Source organism: Poecilia reticulata, linkage group LG21, assembly GCF_000633615.1.
Source record: "Poecilia reticulata strain Guanapo linkage group LG21, Guppy_female_1.0+MT, whole genome shotgun sequence".
Taxonomy (NCBI): Eukaryota; Metazoa; Chordata; class Actinopteri; order Cyprinodontiformes; family Poeciliidae; genus Poecilia; species Poecilia reticulata.
Window position 1 is genome coordinate 10,330,514 of NC_024351.1, and position 23,839 is coordinate 10,354,352.

Genomic DNA, 23,839 nt, shown 5'->3' on the forward strand with positions numbered 1-23,839 from the left:
TATATATACACAATACAAACACTTCGTATATTTGTTTCTTTCTTGTTTGCTTTTATTTTGGTAAAACAATCCTTAACCGGAAGTTGTATGGTTGTGCGTTAACCATTGGCGACCGTGTCACACAGGTTGAACCCCCCCTGCAGTGCTGTGTGATTTTAGTGCAACTACCTGGTTTGTGACGCTGACGGGACGCATCTGTGACTAAAGATCCAGTTTCTGAACTTCAAGACGTCGGGATTCTCTCTCTCTCTCTTTTGTCGCTTAATGTTTTATTAATGAGAGAAAAGAAGTCGGGAGGTTTTGTTTTCTGTGGATGAATAATTAACCTGACAACTCAAGCCCGAGTGTACAGAGGAAAAATGATATGAGAAGCTGAGCCACGGATCGGCGTGCGCCTCCACCACTGGTAGAGAAATATATATTTAAAAAAAAAAAAACCCTCAAAACTGCAGGTGTTTTGTTTTAATTTGTCTTTTAGCATTTTTTTACGGCATTTGAACTGGACAAAGTGGACTGTAATCATGCTGGGAGCGGAGAGCAGAGTGGAAAGCCGGCTGAAGAAGCTGGAGTCCATGGTCAAGAATCCACTGTCGTCGCTCAACTTATCAACGCTGCTGGTGAGTGAGCGACATGCCCTGGGGGCCCCACGCAGGTACGGGCGTGAAACATGGCGAGTCGCGCGCATACTTCAGAACAATTATGGTCCCATAAAAGTCAGGTCACAGCCGAAGTAAACACACGCGACAAAGTACAGCATTGGAATCAAAATAAGCCTTTTTTTTTTTTTTTTTTTAGATTAAAACTTAAATCGTTTACTGAATTAGCTTAACATCAAACTGGGGTGGAGAAGGAGGCAGAAGGAGCCCCACCTATTAATGTTTCAGCCGCTTTTCCTGCATGGAATGCAAAACTCCCTGTTTACACACTACAGCAGAAGTATATGAGTGTACAGAGGATCAAATGTGATTGACTTCAACAGCGGACTAGACTGACTGAAACTGAAAGTCTTTAAAAAAAAAAAAGGCGGCTGGCAGCAACTCGGTTTGTTTGGAATATTTTCTAAAAAGTGAGCATGCATTCAGACAGTAAACTAGCTGTTGCACATACTTTTACCTTAACGGATTTAGCATACCACACCAAATCTTGAAACTCTACTTCTTGCCTTCCAGCACCATGGTTAATAGGCATGGATCAACATGTCCTGTGCACTTCAGTTTATCTGGAACCACACTTTACCAAGGAAATACAACTGGATAAAAAATAAAAAATAAAAAAAAAGTTATTTTGGTTATTCAGTTGCTCAGGGATAGATTGATCATACATCTCTTTGGAGCGTTGCAAAATTCTTCCAGAAAACATCTTGTACTCCAGAGAGATCAGGGATAAGTTTAAGGCAGGGCTGCGCTATAAATCAATATTGGGGGGGAAAAAAAGTTGTTTTGGTCAAAGGAGACCAAAATAGACATTGTTTGCTTACTTGCAAAATATATGCATATGCTGGACACTAGGATAACAACTCTAAACACATAGTTTATTTAAAATGCAATGGTCCAGATACAACTCTGAACAATCGCATGCTCATGTGGTGGAATTGCTCGGTCAATTGGATTACAGCAAACAGAAGTACAATGAAAAAATATTCAGAAAACTATAGATGAATAAGTTTTTTCTGCCAGCCAGCAATTATGTGCTAATTTGTGCTGGCCCGTAACATACAATGTGAATAAAATACATTTAGGTTTGTAGTTAGACATGACAAACGTATCAGGGGTCTGTATTTGTGGAACAATCATCAGTAGGAAAACGTGACAGACAAATAAGGTTTGAGCTTAAGGAGAATTTGTGGCCACTCTGCTTGTTAAATGACAGAATTGTGTCTATTCTTGTGCTTGATGACTCACAAGTAAAGTCCTGAGTGCAGGACAGTGATGGCTGATAAATCCAGCCGGCCTCATGTTGCTGCGTAAACAGACAACAAGTGATGTTTGGTTACGTTCACCTCTGTGTGGTAATTCTTCAAAATGTTGTGGGTTTTTTTATATTTCTATTCGGCACCGACTCCCCTTGTTTAAGCGGTTCTGAGTCGATGCAACAATGGCCACCGTGCTTCCCAACGCTGGGGAAAAAAACAACCAGGAAGCCGGAGTGGTTTCCTGGAATTGAGTCTGAGATAATTAGTCATGACCTCACCTCACCGTTTCCTGTTTGTCTAATATTTGTTTTTGTTTTGGCAGCATCACACAAGATTAACAGTGTCACACAAACATATAGAAAGTTTTTCAACCCTTTTTTTTTTAAGAATCTATTTTGGTTATATTTAAAGGGTTATTAATCAACGGGACAATAACTAACAATTTATCAAACTACAAATCCCTTCTCTCCAGTGAGAAACTCCAGCTCATTCTGGGGATCACAGGCCAAATGGGATATATTGTCCAGGTGAAAGAGAGCAAGAGTCTGGGATTCCCTCCTGAACCTGTTGCCCTCACAAGCCGATTTCAGAGAAAAAGAAGACAATGGATGTATGGGGCTACAAATCCTGTTTAGAAATGTTTCATTTATTGATGATGGCCTCTTCTTTTTTTAAATTCAAAGACAAAGGAGTATTGTATTTGTTCAAAAGATCAGCAGTTATTTGGGGAATTAGTCATGTAATTTGTATAGAAAAGAAAAACACCTTTACATTCATGTGACTTATGAAGTGTCATGCTATGATGATTACATGTAATTTTTACATGTAATCATGTAAAAATTACATGATTACATGTAATTTTTGGCTCTAAGATAAACCATAATCTATACATTGCTTGTAACATTTAATTTTGTCTTTTCAACCATTTTGTCTGCGTTCTTGTGCTATTGGTATAGTATTCATGACGATAAGTAAAACGCAGCAGAGGCTTTTATTTTTATCAGCAATATTCATGGAGTTCTAACAATTATGTTTTTAAGAAGGCCAAGAAAAAAAGAGTTGCTGTGGAAATGAAATCATTTTAGAACTAACCAAAGTCGATGGTTAATACAAGACAAGCCTATTCTGTTCCGATCTTTTTAGTCAAGCCTTCGTTATCGAATGCATACCTGATGGTATCGTTTTTCGTGCCTTACATTACAAAAAGACTCTACCGTGATGAGGACGCACACAGTTGGCAGCAACTGGATCATGTTCAGATTTGTCCAAATTCCTGAAAACAAAATAAGTTGAACGTCTTATTTGAAAGAGGTTGAAATCTTTCACTGCTACAAATTACATGAACGCAGCAACATTTTCTTCCTAGCGAGGGTGATTGCACAGTTACCTTTTCAGATGTTTTTGTAATTTTTTTTTTTAGTCGTTGATGCAAACTCTTGAGTGCCAAAGAACAAAAATGTGCGTGTACAAAAACGGCACAAATGCAAATAATGGGGTTAATAGCCCCTGAATTTCAGTTTCCTGCTTTGTGTAAAGCTTAATGCCTTTACATGTCTCCAGGGTAGATGAAACAATGTACTACTGTTGGAGCAAGTCTGACTCATTAATCATAGCCAATAATCCAATGGCTCTATGGTATCAACCACTTTCACCCAAACCTTAAACACCACTTTCTATTTCTCATTTTCAAAGATCCATGAGTCGATGATTCAAGCTCTTAGTGGCAAACATGTTGACATTCTGAAGGTTTGTTATCCGCTTAACGTGTTAAACAGATGTTACAGATCTTTCCAAAGCTGCCAAATATGCTGCATTCATTGAAAAGCCCAGCTTTAGATGAAGAGGAATGAAGTGGAGTTAGAGTTTCAAGTTGAGGTTTGTAAAACTAATCCTGCACTTTCTGCTCATAGTAGTAAATTACAAATTTACCATAGACTTTGAGGATGTACTGTAGGCTTTTAAAGTTGATCAAAGTATTTGAATCCACTGATTATAAACATGATGTGACGTACACCCGTTGCTCAGAACATGGTATGCAAGTAAAACAGATATCTGTTTAGCTTCACTTGTGATAAAATGGATGCATTTTCTGTGCTTGCCTGAAAATTCCCTATACATTCAGAGAAAAGCTTAAATGGACTGGAACCATGACAGAATTACAGGAAGGGACCCTATGCTCACTCCTAAAGAGGTCCAGCACAGACTCTTTAAAGGGTCACCAATCTGTCTGCCATTCATTTCTTTAGGAAGTTTATCAGGAAATAGCCTCTTACGTCCTACTGTTAAAGATATACATGTGGAAAGCTGGCTACATGTTGTTAAGGGTTTCACAGAGACTAAATGCTTTGGTCAGATCAGACAAGGCTGAAGGAAACATTCCTGATGTGAAACAAAGAAGGATGGAATGGAAAAGTACCTTACTGGGACTGTTAAGGACGGTGGAGGATCTGTGATGCTGTGGGCATGTTTCTCTTACAAAGACGGTGGAAAAGTTGTTCCTGTTTGAACAAACACAAACCTGACCCAAACAGCAAACCTGTTGTGTTTGGGTCAGGGTCCTGACCCCTGAAACCTACAGACGAATCAACACAGACATGTCTCCCTCTACAGTCGTATTTAAGACATTTACATTGTCTTTCTAAAGGATTGCCGTAAAAACCAAACCATTGTGGACCCTATTGTAACACATTTTATCTGTTACATTTTTAAAAAATGTCACTATTGTTTTGATCAAAAAAATGTGTATTTTCTAACATCATGATGGAATGAAATTCGCCAAGCTGGGAATCAACAAATGCTGAAGCGGTTTGTAATTTAGCTGTTATAAATGAGCTTCTTCCTGTTTTTCCTCTGAGCTTCATGTATTAGATTTACTGATACAGCTACACACTTGCTAAATTTAACAAAACGTTTGATTAGATACATTAGCTCTCTGTAAGAATGCAAACAAAACTAAACGACTATCTGTCTGATATTACCAAATCCAACCAGGGGCATGATCATGCATCGCACTGGCATTGAGGTACTGCAGTGTTGGGTAACAGTGTCTTGTAGGATCATTTAGTAGAAGCACATGTTGCATCAGACTGGGATGTGAGCTGAGCGGTAACTTCTTTGCTGGGGAAGGTCATGGCAGCAATTTAGATTGGACTAAATTCATGCATGTAGAATAAAGTATTGTATTATTTTAGATACTCATTAATAAGGGTTGTCATTAATAAGAGTTTAATGAAAGTCTGAGCTCAGAGTTTTGTTCACAGAGCATGCTTTTTTTTAGAAGATGATACATGAAAATAACCATGTTTAAAATATTACTATCACTGTAGTCAACAAAGAAGAATATTAATGCGATTCAAAGGTTTTTCAACTATAACCACACACAGTCGACTTCATGTTTCCTCTGGTTCTATTGAACATGTTATTACATCGCTTAAGCAGACCTCACTCTCCCCTGCAGCAACATACCACAGTCATAAAAATCTGAGTAAATACCCACTATGGAAAGTGATCACAGATCTTTGATCGCTTAGTGGGACGAGCCTCTATGCGGCTCGTCCCACAATAGCTTCTGAGCCTTTACGTCTATTTCCATCTGCCTGTGGTGGTCGGGGGTGGGGAGGGAGGGATTTCGCCTCACCACTGCTATTTAAAGGTGCAGAATTGTTCCACCCCTGATCACCCCAACCCCCACAAGTCCCCGAACAAACAGACCGATGGCTCAACTTCCCTAGACACACACATGCATTTTGGGTGACTCAACTCGACCCCTGGTTGGGGGAACAGAGGATCACTCTGCATTCTAACCCCCACCTCCCTCACCCACCTGTCCAACTGTCCTGCCAGCCCCTTAGGTCTAGGATCAGAGAGACATTTTGGATTTACATGCAACCTGAAACCCCTAATTTGAGCTCTGATGACACCACAGAAACCCCGGCTGTTAGTCAGATGCTCCCACTAACCCCCTCAGTTGAGGCACAGAAATGGTCTGTGTGTTCTGGAAGTCAGCCTTCACCTCATGTGATTAGCCTTAGTATTCAAATGAATTGTCAGACGTGTTTTTCTATTGATCCAGAATATATTGTACTATTGTGTTTATTTTCTTTAATTTTCACTCCCATTCAAGTTGTACTTGAGGAAATGTGATACTTCCCCTGTCTTTTACTGCTTTGTCCATTCATTTGCTTCTGATACCTGTTATCAGGAAAAAGCAGGTCATCTAGCAGGTGAAAAATTATTTTCAGACAGATTAGTAAATGAGAAAATGAGACATTTGGCTTTGAAACATAGTTTAGTTTTTGTCTTATCTTGTTTATTTAGAACAATAAAACTCCACAAAAAGAACACCTTGTGGGGAAGGGAGCAGAATGTTCAGACTTTACATAAAAGATACCAGTTTCAAGAGACTTCCGATGTTCTTTTGGAAGGAATGCATTTATTTTTTTAAGAATTGGCCCAAAAATATGAAAAACGTGGAAGATTGTCGTCACATGCTTAATACAGCCAGTACTTGCCAGAAATTCCCGCAGCTCCTTTATTGTTTCTGTGCTCCTCTTGGAAGCCTACTTTGTCATTAATCTTCGATGGATGTCTAGTTTTTGGTAATGTTGCTGTTGTGCCATATTTCCTCCATTGTGCTCCTTGGTATGTTTAATGCCTGGAAAACTGTTTTATACTCCTTCTCCTGACTGGTACTTTTTGACACCTTCAACAGTCAACAGTTTGTAGCTAAGTATTCTATAGTTTTTCAGCAATAAATTTTTTGTAAACTGGCCTCTAATTTTTCTCAGATTATTTGGAGGTTGAAGATGAATCGATGATTTAAAAGATAGTGAATATGTGAATTTTCTGTGATATATACCTTGATATGCTGTTAAAATGTGTCTAATAAATACAGATGTAAAACATTGTAAGAGTTTCTAACACTGAATTTTGAGTGTTAAAAGGCATCCAAACTTGTAAATTAAATCATTTAAATATAATATTAGCATTTGTTTTCTGTCTCAGTTGTCATTTAAAAAAATAAATTATTGATTTTGTTTTGTCTTTCAGGATTCCATGAATGCCTTAGCTCATGATCTCAACTACCCATTCCTGCGAAAGAACAAGAACATTGAGGCATTTCTGAACAGATGTAAGAGCTACTCTTTGTGTTTTTTAGTGTTTTGGTGCTTTGTCCTTTTTCTATTTTCTTTCCATGTTTTTTGTCCTACGTTTAATATTTAATCCCAACAAACATGTTTCAGTACGGCAGTCAAATATGCAAGACTTGTATAATTGAAATAACAGTTTTTCACTTCTTGGCCAGAGCTGTGTGTTTGTTGCTTTTCTCATTTCAAAATGATCAAATGTTTTTTTTTTTGTTTGTTTATTTGTTTGTTTTCTTCTTTGCTTATTCAGAAACTGACCGGTTGGTGCCTCAGGCAGTCGAGTTTAGTAACAGCCTTCTTTTACTATAGAGTCATGTCATGAAAATTCAGCTCATTATTCTTCTCTGAATAATTAAAGGGATTCTATGTGGCAGATATCATCATCATCATCTGGAGGCATGCATATGTTAATGTTGTCTAAACTTGTAGGTGCAAGCTACCCTGAGGGCTGGGCGGCAGTTGCCAAAATATGAATGAATTTTTCTGAAGCTGTGAAATGCCAGTTCCATTTCCTGGAAAATATGTCAAATAAACGCTTCATCTTTTTGATTTGACTGATCATAGAACAATTAACCAGACATGTAAACTGAGATAAGTTCCCATGATGCAAGTAAAAATATCATGGTTTCATGGTGTTTGCATAAAACAGACATGTGTAACAGAGTCTAACTGCTTTCTAAAGACAGAAGTATTTCTGCTACTGTTAAAAGAAAGTAGCATTTTGTCACCTTTCTAAAATAATGGCCTAAGTAAATTTTGGATTTTTTTTCTCTAAATCTTTATTATTATTATTATTATTATTATTACCAAAATTACATTTTGCAAAAAATAACCTAAACCTTCCTAAATAGTTTTAGGAAGCTGCTGATTTAGATTTTTAGTTATGTATAAAGTTTTATAGTTTCTTAATAAACTGGTTTTGATACATTGAATTAAAACCAAAAAACACAAATAATAATGCTAGGTTTATTATTTGTGAATCTGAATTTGAATTGAATTAATCAAAAATATAGTATAAAATGTATTCAGTAGTTTTTAAGTACAACACAGGATATTTTATATTAGAGTTACACAAATTTAACTGGTAGTATACACAAACAGCAGGTCTTAGATGTTTAAGTAGTAGTGTTGCTTGTTGACGTAATCATTGCGGCACAACTTTCTGTGCCTTTGGTATTATTTCCAGTCAAATTTGTTTTTCCTGTTAGAGAAAATTCTCAGACCCTTTTCTGGTAAGTTGTCTGGCAGCGTATAGCAACAGGTAGGGAGGGGCAGCACTTCACTACTCTTTACTATAGTCAATAAATGAATGTCAAACCTTCAGAGGGGTATGGCAAAAACCTGTAGCAGCTTTGAAAGAATTCTCAGTAAACCTTGATGCCAAGAGTTACACCTTAATACCAAGGTCCAAAATGGGTGGGAGTGTTTGTAGCTCTTATCTTTAGACTTCTCTTTTTCAGAAGCTGATTATGTTAATAAACAATCTGCAACATTGTGCCATTTAACGATGTGCGTGCAGAGTGGTTTTATTTGAAACACTTTTGAAACTTGTTGCTAGGATCAAATTCCCCTCCTTAGTTTCGGCTCACATAGATTTGTTGCCTACAAAGTCTATCCATCCATCCATTTTCTTTACACCCTTGTCCCTTAGTGGGGTCGGGAGGGTTGCTGGTGCCTATCTCCAGCTAACGTTGCAGGCGAGTGGCGGGGTCACACTGGACAGGTCGCCAGTCTGTCGCAGGGAAACACAGAGACACACAGGACAAACAACCATGCACACACACACTCACACCTAGGGGCAATTTGGAGAGGCCAATTAACCTGACAGTCATGTTTTTGGACTGTGGGAGGAAACTGGAGTACCCGGAGAAAACCCACCATGCACAGGGAGAACATGCAAACTTCATGCAGAAAGACTGGGACCGGTGAATTGAACCCAGAACCTTCTTGCTGCAAGGCAACAGCTCTACCAACTGCACCACTGTGCAGCCCCAACCTACAAAGTGTTTTAGTTAAATATATGTTTTAACTCAATTAACTTAATGCAGGTATTTGTAATTATTTCTGATGTATTTTGAGATGTGGTGTTTGTTTTCATTTCAAATGATCCATTCAAGCATCTTGATTACTTGTGCCATTTATTTTGTTTTTGTTTTAATAACATATCCCCTAAATACGTTTTCTACTTAAATAAGCCTTTTTTAGTTGATATTATTTATTTCATAATATATCTACAAAGATTCCAGTTCTTGTCCGAATAGTGTTTGAAATTTTCAAATTCTTGTTCGAAAGTGTCAGCTCAGACTCCCAAAAGCCAAATATAAAGTGGACCACAAGGCTAACCTAAATCGATGGTATTGTCCACGTTTTCTCTGCAGTTTCATTTGCAATTGAGGTGATAAACTATGCAAATCACAAAAAGTAAATTTTTCTTGACCTCTGAACAAAAATTTCCAAAAGGTATATTGAATATAAGTGGCAGCAGATTGAGCTTTTGTGATGCCGAAGTATTTCACTCCTATCTCTTATCTGCAGATGAGAAGCTGGTGAATGAACTGCGAGAGCTGCAGGTGAAGGTTGACGACTTTGAAAAAGTGAAGTTGATCGGGAGAGGAGCCTACGGTGAAGTGCAACTGGTGAGGCGTTTCTCTCTTACTGCCCTATAAAAGAAGAAAATATTTATTTTAATCTTATTTCATTGTTAAACTCTGCGTTTTAAGTAGGGAATTTTTCCTGCTTTTCCTGAATTTAACAGTTTGCTTCTGGGCCACTAGAGGGAGCAACCATCAAGACAAATTTACAAAACACCCCGTTTTAAACACAGAACTGTAAAATATTTGTCACATCTTTTCCTACCTAATGAATCATACATTTTGAAACTGGCTGTAATTCCTCGCTCTCATCTTGGCCTCGTCTTTTAACTGCCTTCCTTCTGCTGGTAGAATCAGGTATCTGATAAGATGTTTGTCTGTTGGAACGAGTCCGGACAGGCTTTGTGTGGGGTATGAATATGAAGCCTGGTGAGGGGGTGTGAAGGGGTACTCGTCTGTGTTTGTGCTTAGCGCTTGTGTAAGCATGTCTTCTTATGGGCGTGTACAACACTCGCTGCTTCCCGTTTCATGTCTGGATCTCTGCTGTTATCTCAGTCATTGTGACATTCCAACAGTTTTCTCCTTATTGTCCTTGTGGAGTTGTTACTGTTTACATTCCAGCATCATCTCCTCTCTCTTATCTGCCTGGACTTTTTTACAGGTCCGTCACAAGGCCTCGAAGAAGGTTTACGCCATGAAGCAGCTCAGCAAGTTCGAGATGATCAAAAGGTCAGACTCGGCCTTCTTCTGGGAGGAGAGGCACATCATGGCGTTTTCCAACAGTCCCTGGATTGTTCAGGTGTGGATGTGTATTTCTTTCCGCAACACGTATTCATACCCTCTTTAACTTTTTTAATGTGTTTTCATAGGCTTTCATGTGATAAACCAATACAAAGTGGTACATTATTGAAGGAAAACACATTATGCTTTTACTTTGGTACCTCTGAATAAAAGACACTCAAATGCCTTTAGAAGTCACCTTAATGGTAAATTCAGTGCAACATGAGTGCAATTTAATCTCACTATAGATCCAGCTGTTCTGTGAAGATCCAAGAGGTTTCTTAGAGAACATCAGTGAACAAACAGCATCCTGTTAACAAAGAAACACAGATGTTTAAGAGAAGTTTAAAACAAGTTTAGGTTATAATACTGTATCCTAACCATTCAATGTCTGATACAATACTGCTGAAACGTGAACTTTGCAACTCTATCGAGATGTACCTGTCCACATAAATTAGAAGGCCTGACAAAGAGAGGGTAAAATGGCAAAGCAGTGAAGGCGCCTATGCTAGATGAGGGAATCTGTTGACAGTTCAGCTGTTACTTGCACATTCAACAGGCTTTTACTTTTTGAATTCCTGACTGCTGAGCCACTGATCCATTCAGGCTACAATATAAGTGACTAAAAACAATACATCAGTGTTTTCCTCAGCTTTCTGCAGCTTTAGCTGTGTAATGTTGCTGCGTCCTTCTGCAAGTGGCTCGCTCTAGCCTTACTCATGTTTACACCATTTGTCTTCTTGCAGCAACAGAACCACCCACAAGGTTTCTCTTTGAGATTTCAGCTATTTGTCGGGCACACCTTTAACACGGCAGGAATCCCATCCATAATAAGATCCCACACAGGGAAAAAAAAAAACAAGAAACAAAAAGCAGTTTCACTTTCATCCAGACAACGCCTCTTTAGATCATCTTACAGATATGTTTCATGGTGTTAATCCGGATGTTTCAATCAAATCCTACAAACTTAATGGTTTTATTAACTGCTAAGGCAATTAAAAGATGTGGAACAAGAATCCAGTTTGAAATAATCTTTTTTGTGCTACCTGGCAACCAATCTTATTTTATTTGCAACTTTATTTGCTATAAAGTTGTAACAAGGAACTTTTGCGTGTTATGTTGGTAATTTTGAATGAAATTGAAATAGAACATATGTTTAAATTAAAAAATTGAAAACTAAACTAATTATGCTACAATAACTTCATATTTTAGATAAATCAGTTGAACCTGTTTTTTTATCTAGCTAGAGTTGACATAATCCTGGCATCAGGTTTACAGTAATGATTTTTGACTTTGAACAGCAATTGTGTAATCTGTATCAATGCAAAATCTTTAAGCACTTAGACATGACATTAATGTGTGGAATGAACATCATTCCAGCTTTGCTGCGCTTTCCAAGATGATCGGAACCTCTACATGGTGATGGAGTTCATGCCGGGCGGAGATGTGGTCACGCTCACCATAAACTACGACATCCCCGAGAAGTGGGCTCGCTTCTACACGGCTGAGTTGGTTCTGGCGCTGGATGCCATCCACTCTATGGGTTTCATCCACCGCGACATTAAACCGGACAACATGCTGCTGGACCAGCACGGACACCTCAAACTAGCCGACTTTGGCACCTGCATGAGGATGAACTCGGTAGGCTGATTGTTGTGAATTGGAGTGAATGAGATGTTTCAGTATTTCGGAAACTTTAGAAGTAAAAATACGTTTAGTTATTCTTTGTCAGGGAAATATGTTTGTTGTATTATCACTTGGAGCTCTAGAGCACCATCAGGTGTTCAAATAGTGGAAGTGGCACTCAGAATTGTTCTCGAGCTGTTTTGAAAAGCTTCAGGATTTACTTTGCTAAGCTCCCAAATCAAAATGCCTCTGTGGTTCTGCCTCTGGTGTGGAGCAGGAAGTGTTTCTCAGCTTTTTACCACAGCTTTTTAAAATAGCTGCTCCTACATATTTGTACCTTTGGGGAAATCCTCTGAAGTCGTTACAAACACCTCGACATGTATTATGGTTTCTTGCAATTTAATTTCTTGTGTAGGTATATAAAAAGACTTGTATTGCTGGTAAGTAACTAAATGAATTATAACAATATGCTTCATTTATATAGCATTTTTCAAGACAGAAAATACAAAGTGCATCAATAACATTTTAAAAAAATATAGAATTAAAAAGGAAAAACTGAACTGTATCAGCAAAAAAAAGTATCAGAAGCAAAATATATAAAAACAAAACAGGAAAGTAAAAATAAAATGTAAGACTAAATTCAATAATATTTGTAAAAAAAAAAAAGTATAACTCAAAGAAAAACACAGAAAAACTTTGTTGAGAAAAAATATTGGTACCCTGACAAAAAAAACGTAATCATTCTAGACAAAGGTTTTTCTTTCTAGACACTAATTTGATTGAATTGAGAATAAGCAGTGCCAAATGGGGGGTTCAGCTGACACCACTCTCTTACTTTGCGATTACCATTGTAAAAAGTAAAAAGTTGACTTTTGGATCAGCAAGCTAGCACAGCTTACAAAAGAGTTTTTAAAGTCATGAAAATATGCCATGATGTGTTCTGTAACATCAACAATAGCTATTGGAAGACTGATTTAGTTGGGGACTTTGACACGGATCGTCTCGGTATATAATAATCAGTGGGTCAGACCTGATACTTTGAATCTTATACTTGTGATTGTGTGTTTGCTTGTCTACAGTCTGGTATGGTGCACTGTGTGACAGCTGTAGGCACACCAGACTACATCTCCCCTGAGGTGCTTCAGTCTCAAGGCGGTGACGGGACCTACGGTCGGGAATGTGACTGGTGGTCTGTTGGAGTTTCTCTGTACGAATTGCTTGTTGGTGAGTTGCATTTTAAATTCACAAATATGAACTTCTTTCTATGGGTTTATTGGTAAAAAAATCTAGAAAGTTTTAACCTCTAATATTCATCACAGGCGAAACTCCGTTCTATGCCGAGTCTCTCATCGGAACGTATGGGAAGATCATGAACCACCATAACGCTCTGGTCTTTCCGGACGATGTGGAGATGTCTCAGAATGCCAAAGATCTCATAAGTGCCTTTCTCACTGACAGGTTTGCTTATCAAACATTTCCAATTGTTCTTGGACTATTAGACCATTTTTTTAAAAATAAATCAGAATCCACTTCATGTGGATTATGATTTATAATTATCTCGCTTTCCAACAGATAGAAATCATCGTATGTGTGTGTAAGTTAACGCTACAAGGTCTGAGGATGTGAGAGGTGTATGTTTGGCTGCATTACCCAATCACAGACCTACTAACAGTTTAGTTGTCTGGGCCTTGATACAAGACAGCATCACTCAAATAGGTCAAAAAAAAAAAGTGTGCCTAGATTTGCTTGAATTAGATTGAACTTTACTGGTTCCTCTGGGAAATTACCAGCAGCAGTCCACTGACAGAAAATAAACTGGACAATCTTACTTAACAAAAAAATGAGAAATCCAAACAAAACTGTCATAATTTTATTAATTGTTGATCTTTGATGTAAAGTTGTATTGTTTTGTTAAAAAATGGAAAAACCAAAATTTCTCTCTGTGTCCCCTCATCCCACTACCTCTGGGTGCATGGCGGCAGAGTGGGGTGGCAGCTTGAGTTGGTCGTAATGGAATGACTAGCTCAAATTCAGGCATATGCTGAAGAAAAGACACAGATTTGAAGATGATTGTGATGTTGATTATTTAAAAAACATCATAACCCAATAAAAATATCCTTCGGCTGCTGACAGATTTGTTTTTTGACTGGTGTTGGTGTTATCTAGGCCATTCCACCCCAATCAGTGAGTCATTTAACCCATATAAAAAAAAACATTCAATTTGATGCACTCCAGGCAATAGTGAAATTAGGAATTATTCATTGTTGAAGTATTTCCAAATTAGACAATGTTTTTTTTATGAGCCTGTTTGCCTAAAATAGCTGAATGAATCCAAAGGTTTGTTAATGCCATCAGAATTTAAGCTTAAATTCTGATTTATTCTTTCACTGAATGAATACATGGCTAGTGGTCCTGCTTTGTGGCAATTTCCAGTGGAAGAGACCACTTCCTGTTTACATTACTGACCCCTCCCCAGAAAAGGCTTTAAACACAGGCCCTTTCTGCCTCTCTACAGAGCAGCCTTTCATTTTTTCCTTCTCACTGAGTTTATTTACCTTCTCACTCACTATTCTCTCACCACGCACAGAATCTGATGTGTGTATGTGAGGCAGTCTCACACACACACATTCGCTAATCACTGCATGCACTTAACCCACATACTCTGTCATTGTCTTCCCATTTTGCTGGATCACTCATCCGGTCTTGTCCCCCTCCTCCCTCCTCCCATCCTGTCTCTCTTTGAGTTATCTCATTTTTCCTTTATGTGCAACATTTTCTACCTGACTGCTGCCAATTTCCATTTCTCTTACCCCTATTTACTCCTTTAGTGTTCTGGGCACAAAGATATAGCTTTTAAATTTAGCTCTGTTGCACGTGTTGTTTTTTTTGTTGTTTTTTTTTAATGCACCCATCAGAAAACTCCACTCTCTCCCCTTCTTGCTTGATCTGGAATGTCCCACACGTGGCAAGCCCAAACTGCCACACCCCTCTGCCGCCATGCACCCAGAGGTATTGGGGTGGGGGGATGCAGAGAGGCGTTGAAGGAGGGAAAGTTCTGTGTTACCGACGGTTCCTCATGCTAACTTTCTGCCATTCTGAAACTATATCATCTTGGCTCTGGCTGAACACAGGAGGTTCTCTGCAGCAGCGGTCATGCGGCTCTCCAGTCTGGCCAGTTTGGTCAGAGCAGTCATTCCACTGGGCTCTGTGTTTTTGGGATGACATGTTAGTGATGGTGGGTGGAGGGGCGGGGCGGGGCGGGGTGAGGTGGGGAGTGTTTTGCATTCTCACTAAGGCAACTCGCCTCTCAACGCGCCTCTGCCTCCTCCTTGTTGCTGTGTGCAGGACGGTTCGACTGGGCCGCACCGGAGTGGATGAGATCAAACGTCACCCCTTCTTCAAGGACGATCAGTGGACCTTTGACAACATCCGTGACAGTAAGTGGGCACATGGTGCATGTCTCTGAGCATGTGCAGGTGTAGGTTTCCTCTGTTATTCCCATGTCTGGTAATGTGTGCCTTAGTCTTGTTGCCATTTCTGTCTTATCACCTCCAGCTCATTCCATTCCCTTTCCAGATTTGCTCCGCTTTAGCCTGTGATTTCAGTTTATTTCCAGCTCCTGCACCAGTAAGCCTTCACTTATGCTACACATGCTCTCCATATGGTCTCATATCTGGCATCAAATGATGGGACGCTTTGTGGAGCAGGACATCATGTTATTGCGCAAATCCTTCTGGAAATCAGCTCATATGGAGTATATCTTTAAAAGAATAAAAATGCATTAAAGATAACAGCAGCAGATTTCAAATAATACTGGGTTGCTGTCGTGTATTTAAAGACTTAATGTATTTAAAATTTATAAGACAACATGCTGGAAAGAGAGCAATTACAGCCACTGTTGGTGAGATTAAATAATTTGATAATGGCAGGTTTACTGACATTGCCCACTATTTTAATTGTTGTTTTTAAGTCTAAAATTATACACACTTGCAGTTTAGTTGAAGATTAAATGACTAATTAACCGTTTATTAGTCTTCGTTCTTCTGAGGTTGGCATCCTGCAGCCAGCTGTTTAACAGACATTCCTAGGCCTTAATTGCAGTTGTAAAGCAGCGTCACCCTAATAAGGCGGAGCTGATCAGCAGTGTGCAGCAAAAGTTGGGATGAGGGAAACTTTGTTTTGTTTTTCCCTCTCCTTTGGAACGTCACTCAAAGTATTATTTTTCTCTGGAACTCTGATTTTCATAGTTTATTTTGCTTTTATGATTTATAAAATATTTGTCGTGGAAAACAATGTCATATTGTTTTGATGTTTAGTTAATTATTCAATTCTTTTTCCATATAATTTAGCCACACTTTCCCCCCCCCCTCATAGTTTTATGTACTTGCTGCATTCGAAACATTTAATTTCAAGTCAGATTATTTAACATGGATATCTTTAATGTTTTAACTCATAACTCATAAAATGTTTTAATATTACTTGATTCTCATCAGATTCTTGTCTCTGGATGGTTTTGTGTACATATGACGGATAAAAATCTTGTCATACAGGTTAGTGAAATCAATTGTGGGACTTGGCTAACATTAGTCTACTGTGTGCACTTCTCTTTGTAACATAAAACAAAAAAAATAGTCTTTACAAGAAGCTCTTTATGCATTGCTGAAATTATAGGATATGGGGTGGAAAAAAGAGGAAGAAAATTAGAATTTGTACATTAGGATTATGAAGAGCACCTTTGTGTCTGTGAGTGATTACATTCAGAGCCTTTTCCTTTCGCCTCTCCATTTCTCCACTGCACCTGGCTCTGATTATAAGGGCAGACTAAAGTTCTGATCAGAGCCTTGCAGTCTGGAACATAAAACCGCCGCTGTGCCACTGCTGCGCTGCACATGCATGTCCTCTTTCTCTCTCTCCCTCTTAAACACACACACACACACACGCACACAGACACACACACAGGCTCAACACGCATTGGAAACATGAGCCAGATCTATTTCTTGTTTCCTTCAGAGCCCTATCTGTGCACTCTTTAGATCTTTGAGAACCAAACGACTCCCTGCTACGTAAGGCCTTCGCTCTGTGCTGCGACTCTTATCTCCTTCTGTTTGCTTGCTTACGGCGGTGATTGCAGCGAAATGACGGACGAGTGGATGCAGGGGCTGAGAAAGGCGCATCCTCCGTAGCAGCGGGCGGGACGATCGTGTGGCCTCATCTAATGAGAGGGGCGCCCCGTTTCGAAGGGTTCCGACTCTCTTTTTCACTCTCACTGTGGCCGCGGCTGCCTGTCATTAGACTCTCCCTATCAGAGAGCATTCTGGGAAGTCTTGCCACAAGGCCATCCATGTCTCTTTCTGTCTCACCACACGTTTGACTTTTTTTTTTTTTTCAAGTTTCTAGTTTTACATCACCCCCTACGTTGATTTAATTCCTGCGTATTCATCAAGCTGACGGTCAAGTCTCGACCTAACAGTAATGAGCTGTTTGCACAGAGCCAGAATTACGCCCGTCTGAGGCCGCTTGTTTTTTATTTAATTGGAATCTTTTTATAGACTAAAGGACCATTTTTATCTGATTGGCCCCTGCACGGATTTGTCTGCACGCCGTGCCGTGTTCAAAAGTGTGCTTGCTCTTGTGAAAGCAGAGCAGAGGGTGCTGTATTTTTTTTTTTTTCTGCTGCTGTGGTCAGGATTCATTTGTGAAAGGTAGCTGTGTGTGTGGGGCACAAAGCAAGCACTGTGTGGGGAAAAGGAGCGGTGTCAAGCTCACGCCAACCTGTAGGAAACGTACTCCTACTGCAGGCCGTGCCAAAGTTGGCACAGGGTTGGCTGGAAGGGGTGAAAAAAAATATTCAGTGCTAAAATATTTTCAAGGAAGGGTTTTTAAATTCTCTTTGCCTGCTGGAACTTCTTCACATTGTGTCACGTTGCAACCTCTACATTCACTGCGTTTATGGCACGGACCAAAAGTTGCAATGTTAAAGTGGAAGGAGGATGATATCATTTTTTTTTTCAGTTTTCTTCCAAGTAAAAATTTAGAAACAAGGCTTCTTTATCTTGATGCACTTAACTAAAACCTAATGCAACCAATGGCCTTTAAAAGTACCCTTATTCGTTTTAATTTAATCTCTTAGGATGAGTGCAGCACAGCTGTTTTGTGAAGACCTCAGAGAAACGGCATCATGAAGTTATTTTAACATTTATAAGGAACAGAGCAGACATGTGAAATTAGATAATCGGGTCAAGATGCAGAATGCTTTTATAGCGGAACACTAACATCATCAGCCTGAACAGACCGTGCCCTCTGTCAAAGAGTTCAGAGTTGACAAGAAGGTGAGCGAGGCAAAAGAAACAAGGCAGTGGAGGAAATGTGTTATAACAGAATAAGGTGGATTCACAGAAAATACAAATGGACTCCACATTTTTTAGACCTCTGTTTGGAAAGAATTTTAAAAACCTTCTGTTGCCTCCCAGTTATACACTGTAATACAATATTATAATAATTCGCTGTTAATTCCTGTAATACAATAAAAATGTGAAATGGTTCAGAGGATCAGTAAATAACTCTGAGGAAATCTAACGTCTTCATACTCAACAGAATCTTTATTTCTACTCTAACCCTCCTGGTTCGCACCGCCTCCTCCTCCTTGGTCCGTTTGACTCAACGACTCGCCCTCTGCTCCTGTGTTCCAGCTGTGGCTCCAGTGGTTCCAGAGCTGAACAGCGACATAGACACCAGTAACTTTGATGACATAGAGGTGGAAAAGGGAACTGCTGAGACTTTCCCTCCTCCCAGAGCGTTTGCGGGCAACCAGCTACCATTTATCGGCTTCACTTATTTCAAGGAGGATCAGTAAGTCTTTTAATCTTGTGTTCTGTTCGTTTGATTGGTGTTTTATCTAGATATGTCATTGCTCAATTTTTATTTTTGATTCATTTGTAATGCTGTGATGGGTTTATTCGAGGAAAAGTCAGTTCTTTGCACTGACGAAGGACTGTTTACAGGAATGCTTACAGGGAAACAACAGCTTCACATTGCAGCCAGACACTGTATCCCTGTTTTAGACCCATACTGCCACCTTGTTCTGACAGTCTCTTTAAACGCCCTCTCTGCATCTGATTTATTGTAGTTTCCTGCCTCACTTTAGCCTAGCATAAAAATTGAGGAATAAAACATTTCTTAAACTTATGTTGCTGAACTGCCTTAATCCACAGTAACTGTTGGTATGTAGCCAAATTTTATTGGACATTTGTCAAAACGGTAAACAGTACTGAAAATAACCAAGTGCAGCAACTCTGCATCTAAACTCCAATGATATATGTATCACACAATTTGTTGTTTTTTATTGCTTTTTAATTCTTTTCAATGAATTTCAGAATATAAACGAGGTGCAGAAGTTTAAATTGATAATGGAGTGGGCGCACATTGTTAATATCACTTCAGAAAAGGAAAACGTTGAAAATTCTTTTCTTTCATTTTTTTTTTACTTGCTAAAATTAAATGTATGGTTTTAAGGTGAACAATTTTTATTAAATTTTAGCTGAATACTTTTGCATGGCTCTGCAGATGCTTTTGAGTTCGGCCGCATCAAATAAATCGTCAGAAAGCAGGGCTTCCTTACAGCACATTGTTTTACAGCAAAATTAATGGTTTTACAAACTGAAACCGTTAAGGTTGATCTTTGAACCTCACATGCTGCCTGAAGTTTGGACTTGTGTGTTGCTACCAGTTAAAGCTGTTGCAAACATTCGTTAGTTTTCTCTCTCCGTTTGTAGGCTCCTGAGCGGAACAGGCAGCAGCTCTGAGGAGGATTCAGACGACTGGAAGGAAAACTGTAAGGATACAGAAAATTCTGCGGATAGCAAGAAAGATGTGAGTGACTTTGTGTGCAAAGTTTTTTTTTTTTTATCCTGTCAGTGGATAGATGGAAGACATTTTTCTTTGTTTTCCCTCTGAGCAGCTGCAGAAAAAGGTTAATCTGCTGGAGGTGCAGCTCGATCATGAGATGCAGGCCAAAGATGAACTGGAGCAGAAGTGCAAGTATGACTGAGACACACACAAATTTGAACATCATTATGATGGATTATACCACTTTTTGTACAATATGAAACTATAAATCAACTTTTTGATACACTGTTATCTATAAATTGTGATTTTAAGAATAAAAAGAATTCATTTCAAATCACTGTTTTGTTGATATATTGGCAGAATCACTTAGGAAAGAGGTAGCAATTAACACCCTAATATTGCAGTATAGGCTAAATGAAATGAGAAGAAGAGTGGTAAAGTCAAACTCAGCTTCATTTTTGTTTTATTTATTTATTTATTGCATTTCACCAGTTTGCTCTTTTTGAGAAGTGGAGAAAATGTTTAAAAGAATAGATCAAATGTGTTGTGTTTTTAACAAGTGGTTGTATGTCAAGGAAATTGTTTTTAAATCTCTATCTTAATGGAAAATTTGTAATCAGTTTTTCTTTATCTTCAGAAATGCCACCAATCGTTTAGACAAGCTGGTCAATGAACTGGATAAGGAGGTAAAAATGGACGCAAAGTGGCTGCAGGGCCTCTAATCCAGTCTGATATTACACAGTAGATCTAAGTTTGCGTTTGCTTTTCCTGTTTCATCAGATGAACAGTCGGCAGAAAGTGGAAGCCTCCATGAGGCAGCTGGAGCGAGAGCGAGCCCTGCTGCAGCACCAGAGTGCGGAGAACCTCCGCAAGGTGGAGATGGAGGCAGACAGGAAGCGCATCCTGGAAAACGAGTGTGAGCGCCCTTTATCTGACACTGGGTTCGTCTTTTTCAAAATCTGAATAACATCCTTCTCGACTGTTTTTGCAGTGAACAACTTGAGGGACCAATTGGAGGACGTGAAGAAGAGGAACCAACAGTCACAAATATCTAATGAGAAGAACATCCAGCTGCAAAAGCAGGTGAGGAGGAAACTCTGTCGTCACTCGCCACAGCAAGATTTACTTTTCTCGCAGAAAAATGAGAACTTGCCATCAAAGTTTTTTTATGTGTTTGTATCATGCGTAATGAACCAAATATTCCCCATGCATATGATTGAATGCAAGTTGATATTTAACCTAACTAAAAACATCTAGCATTGTCTCTGACCTTCATCGTTGCCTGTTGTGTATGCATGTATATGCTTTCTGTATGACTTAGCTGCTCAGGGTTGTAAATTGGACATGACAGAGTTTTCTTAGTCGCTCTTTAAAATGTGGAATGCAGGGGAATATTCCATTTTAGTGATAAAAATGAGACTTGGAGATTGCAAGATCTCCAAGTCTCTATAGCAACCATTATATCTGCATGACAGGTGGCACCAGAGGATAAAGCTAATGTTTAGCTTGACAGAAGATCTGTGATGCTGTGGGCCTGTTTCTTTTCTAAAAGTCAATTTGATCATTGTTGGAGTGCATGACATCACTGACTTAATTAAAATATAGTTGCCTATTTCTACTTGTGATAATCAAGATTTTCACCTCTAACAATAATTTAGAATTCATACTGATTCAAAAGACTCAAAGACTGCACAAACAAAAAATATCCTTATTTTTTGTCTTATATTTTTACCTTTGTGCGATTTTGCCACCTTCTATTTTTCCTGTCAGTTTGCTGTTGCTTCACGTTCATTTCATCACAGATTGAAGGGTATTTGTGTTCTATTCTGTTCTGAAATATGTTACTAAATCTGCCGCTATAATGAAAACGTTTTTGCCTCTTAGGCTGAATGAGAATGAACTTCATCTGCTTCTCACCTGTAGCTCGACGAGGCTAACGATGCCCTGCAGGCTGAGCAGGAGGCGGTGGCTCGGCTGAAGAGGAGCCAGGCGGACGCACAGAAACAGGCCCAGAGCCTCGAAGTCAGCCTCAGGGAGATGGAGAAAAAGTGCAGCGGACTGGAAGCGAACAAGGCGGAGCAGGAGAAGCAGATGAGGGGGCTGCAAGTTGAGCTGGAGGAGGAGAGGAGAGAACACAACCTCAGGACAGAGACCCTCGCTGACCTTCAGGGTGAGACACGGAAACAGCTGAACAGACGGTTTAACTCATCGTTCGTCGCACTAATTATGATCAAGACCAAGGGTGGGAAACTCCAGGCCTCGAGGGCCGGTGTCCTGCAAGTCTTAGATGTCTCCCTCATCCAACACACTTGAATCCAACAGCTGAATCATCTCCTAAGTGCAGTCAGGTTCTCCTGAGTCCTGCTAATGACCTCATTATTTGACTCAGGTGTGTTGAAGTAGAGATGCATCTAAAAGTTGCAGGAGTCCGGCCCTCGAGGCCTGGAGTTGCCCACCCACTGATCTAGACGCTTAAAAGTAATTAGATTTTTGTGTGTTCCTGAAGTAAACATCTCTTCAAGTTTTGGAAAAAGAAAGACATTACATAACTTGGAGTGCGCAGTTGAACGGAGAATTAGATGTGAATCGTTTTTTGGAATCAGCCCTGGGAAATATTGGATCATAGGTGGAAACATCTGCTGAAGGAGGTGGAGAGTGAAGCAAGATGCCAGAACATTGTGCTTTTTTTTTGTTTTTTTTTTCTTGAGAGGTGGCTTTAAATTTCATGGTCTCTGTAACACAGAGACGCCGGCCTCTGAGGTCAGAGGGGAATTTGTTAGGACAAAGTTTTACCTGTTTGGCGTGTTTTCTTCCCTTGGTCAAAGTCTCCTTTAGGGTTGATTCATGGAAAAGAAAAGGAAAACAAAGTGCCGTATTTTGTGTGTTTTAGGTCAAACATGAGCTGTCACACAGGGAATGTCCAAAAATAGGCAGACCAGGTGTTTGTGTCAAAATAGTTGCCTCACTTCTAGACAAATATTAACCACCTCTCTGCCGTCCTTCTAATTCTGTTGTTGTTTTTACATTCCTCCTTTTCAGGAACAATTTCAGTCCTAGAAGATGACGTGAAGGAGGTGAAATCTTCTCTTTCCAAGGTCAACGGTGAAAAAAAGGAACTACAGACAAAGTTAAATAATCTCGAAAAGGTATTTCCTTCTCTCCCAATCACTTTTACTGTATTTAAGTGTAAAATATTCCTCCATTAAAGACTTTACGGTGTAAAAAAACTTTACATATATGCTTTGATTGCAGGAAAAGAACAACCAGGTGATTGACCTGACGTTCCAGCTCAAGTCGCTCCAGCAGAGTCTGGAGCAGGAGGAGGCAGAGCATAAGGCTACCAAAGCTAAACTCGCAGATAAAAGCGAAATCTACAAATCTATCGAGGAAACCAAATCTGAGGCCTTAAAAGGTGAGCAGAAAGATCAATAGACATATAGATGCTGATAAATGTGCTGGCAGCCATGGTAAGAATTTGTAAACGCCTCAAGATTAATGGATATTTTATTGCAGGGGCAAAATGTCACCCTATGAAATTTTGAATACAAAAAACTCGATGTAAACATTTTTTATTCAAAGTCGGGATAAATTATTACCTTAAGAAAATATTGTTTTTCTTTTTTCCTGTCACTATTTCTACTGATCAGTTTTGCCAGTAAGGCCTAAATTTATTTATTCATATTTTACATTTTTAATCTCCAGCCACCTGGTTTCTGTCCTGCTATTTCCAAAAGCTACTTCAAACAGTAATAAATGTGTTTAATTAGAAATTGTGATTTTTGTTCATGTTTTCGGGTGTGGAGAGAATGCATTTTAGAGCTTTTAGATATTTACGTTTGTCTACAGGTGTAAATTTGATTGTATGCAGATAAAGTCTGTAGTTTAGCAAAATAATGTCTACTTAAAAGTGACATGAGATTCAGCTTGATCTTCTAGTA

At 39.2% G+C, this 23,839-nt stretch overlaps 1 protein-coding gene across 4 annotated transcripts in view; it reads left to right on the top strand.

Annotated features, from left to right (window-relative positions):
* The first annotated feature begins 151 nt into the window (after nt 1-151).
* LOC103457451 (rho-associated protein kinase 2-like) overlaps nt 152-23,839 on the top strand; it is a 35,001-nt gene continuing 11,313 nt past the window's right edge. For 3 of the 4 annotated variants that reach the window (XM_017302344.1, XM_017302343.1, XM_008397585.2), the window contains exons 1-17: nt 152-617; nt 6,962-7,043; nt 9,595-9,695; nt 10,312-10,449; nt 11,811-12,071; nt 13,136-13,280; nt 13,376-13,514; nt 15,402-15,493; nt 18,746-18,905; nt 19,829-19,925; nt 20,014-20,093; nt 20,539-20,587; nt 20,682-20,817; nt 20,893-20,984; nt 21,825-22,071; nt 22,941-23,047; nt 23,154-23,313. In XM_017302344.1, the coding sequence (XP_017157833.1) occupies nt 522-617; nt 6,962-7,043; nt 9,595-9,695; nt 10,312-10,449; nt 11,811-12,071; nt 13,136-13,280; nt 13,376-13,514; nt 15,402-15,493; nt 18,746-18,905; nt 19,829-19,925; nt 20,014-20,093; nt 20,539-20,587; nt 20,682-20,817; nt 20,893-20,984; nt 21,825-22,071; nt 22,941-23,047; nt 23,154-23,313 (2,182 nt within the window). In that variant the 5' untranslated portion in view covers nt 152-521. The remainder of the gene's footprint in view (nt 618-6,961; nt 7,044-9,594; nt 9,696-10,311; nt 10,450-11,810; nt 12,072-13,135; nt 13,281-13,375; nt 13,515-15,401; nt 15,494-18,745; nt 18,906-19,828; nt 19,926-20,013; nt 20,094-20,538; nt 20,588-20,681; nt 20,818-20,892; nt 20,985-21,824; nt 22,072-22,940; nt 23,048-23,153; nt 23,314-23,839) is intronic. The other variant, XM_017302345.1, reaches the window with a different exon arrangement.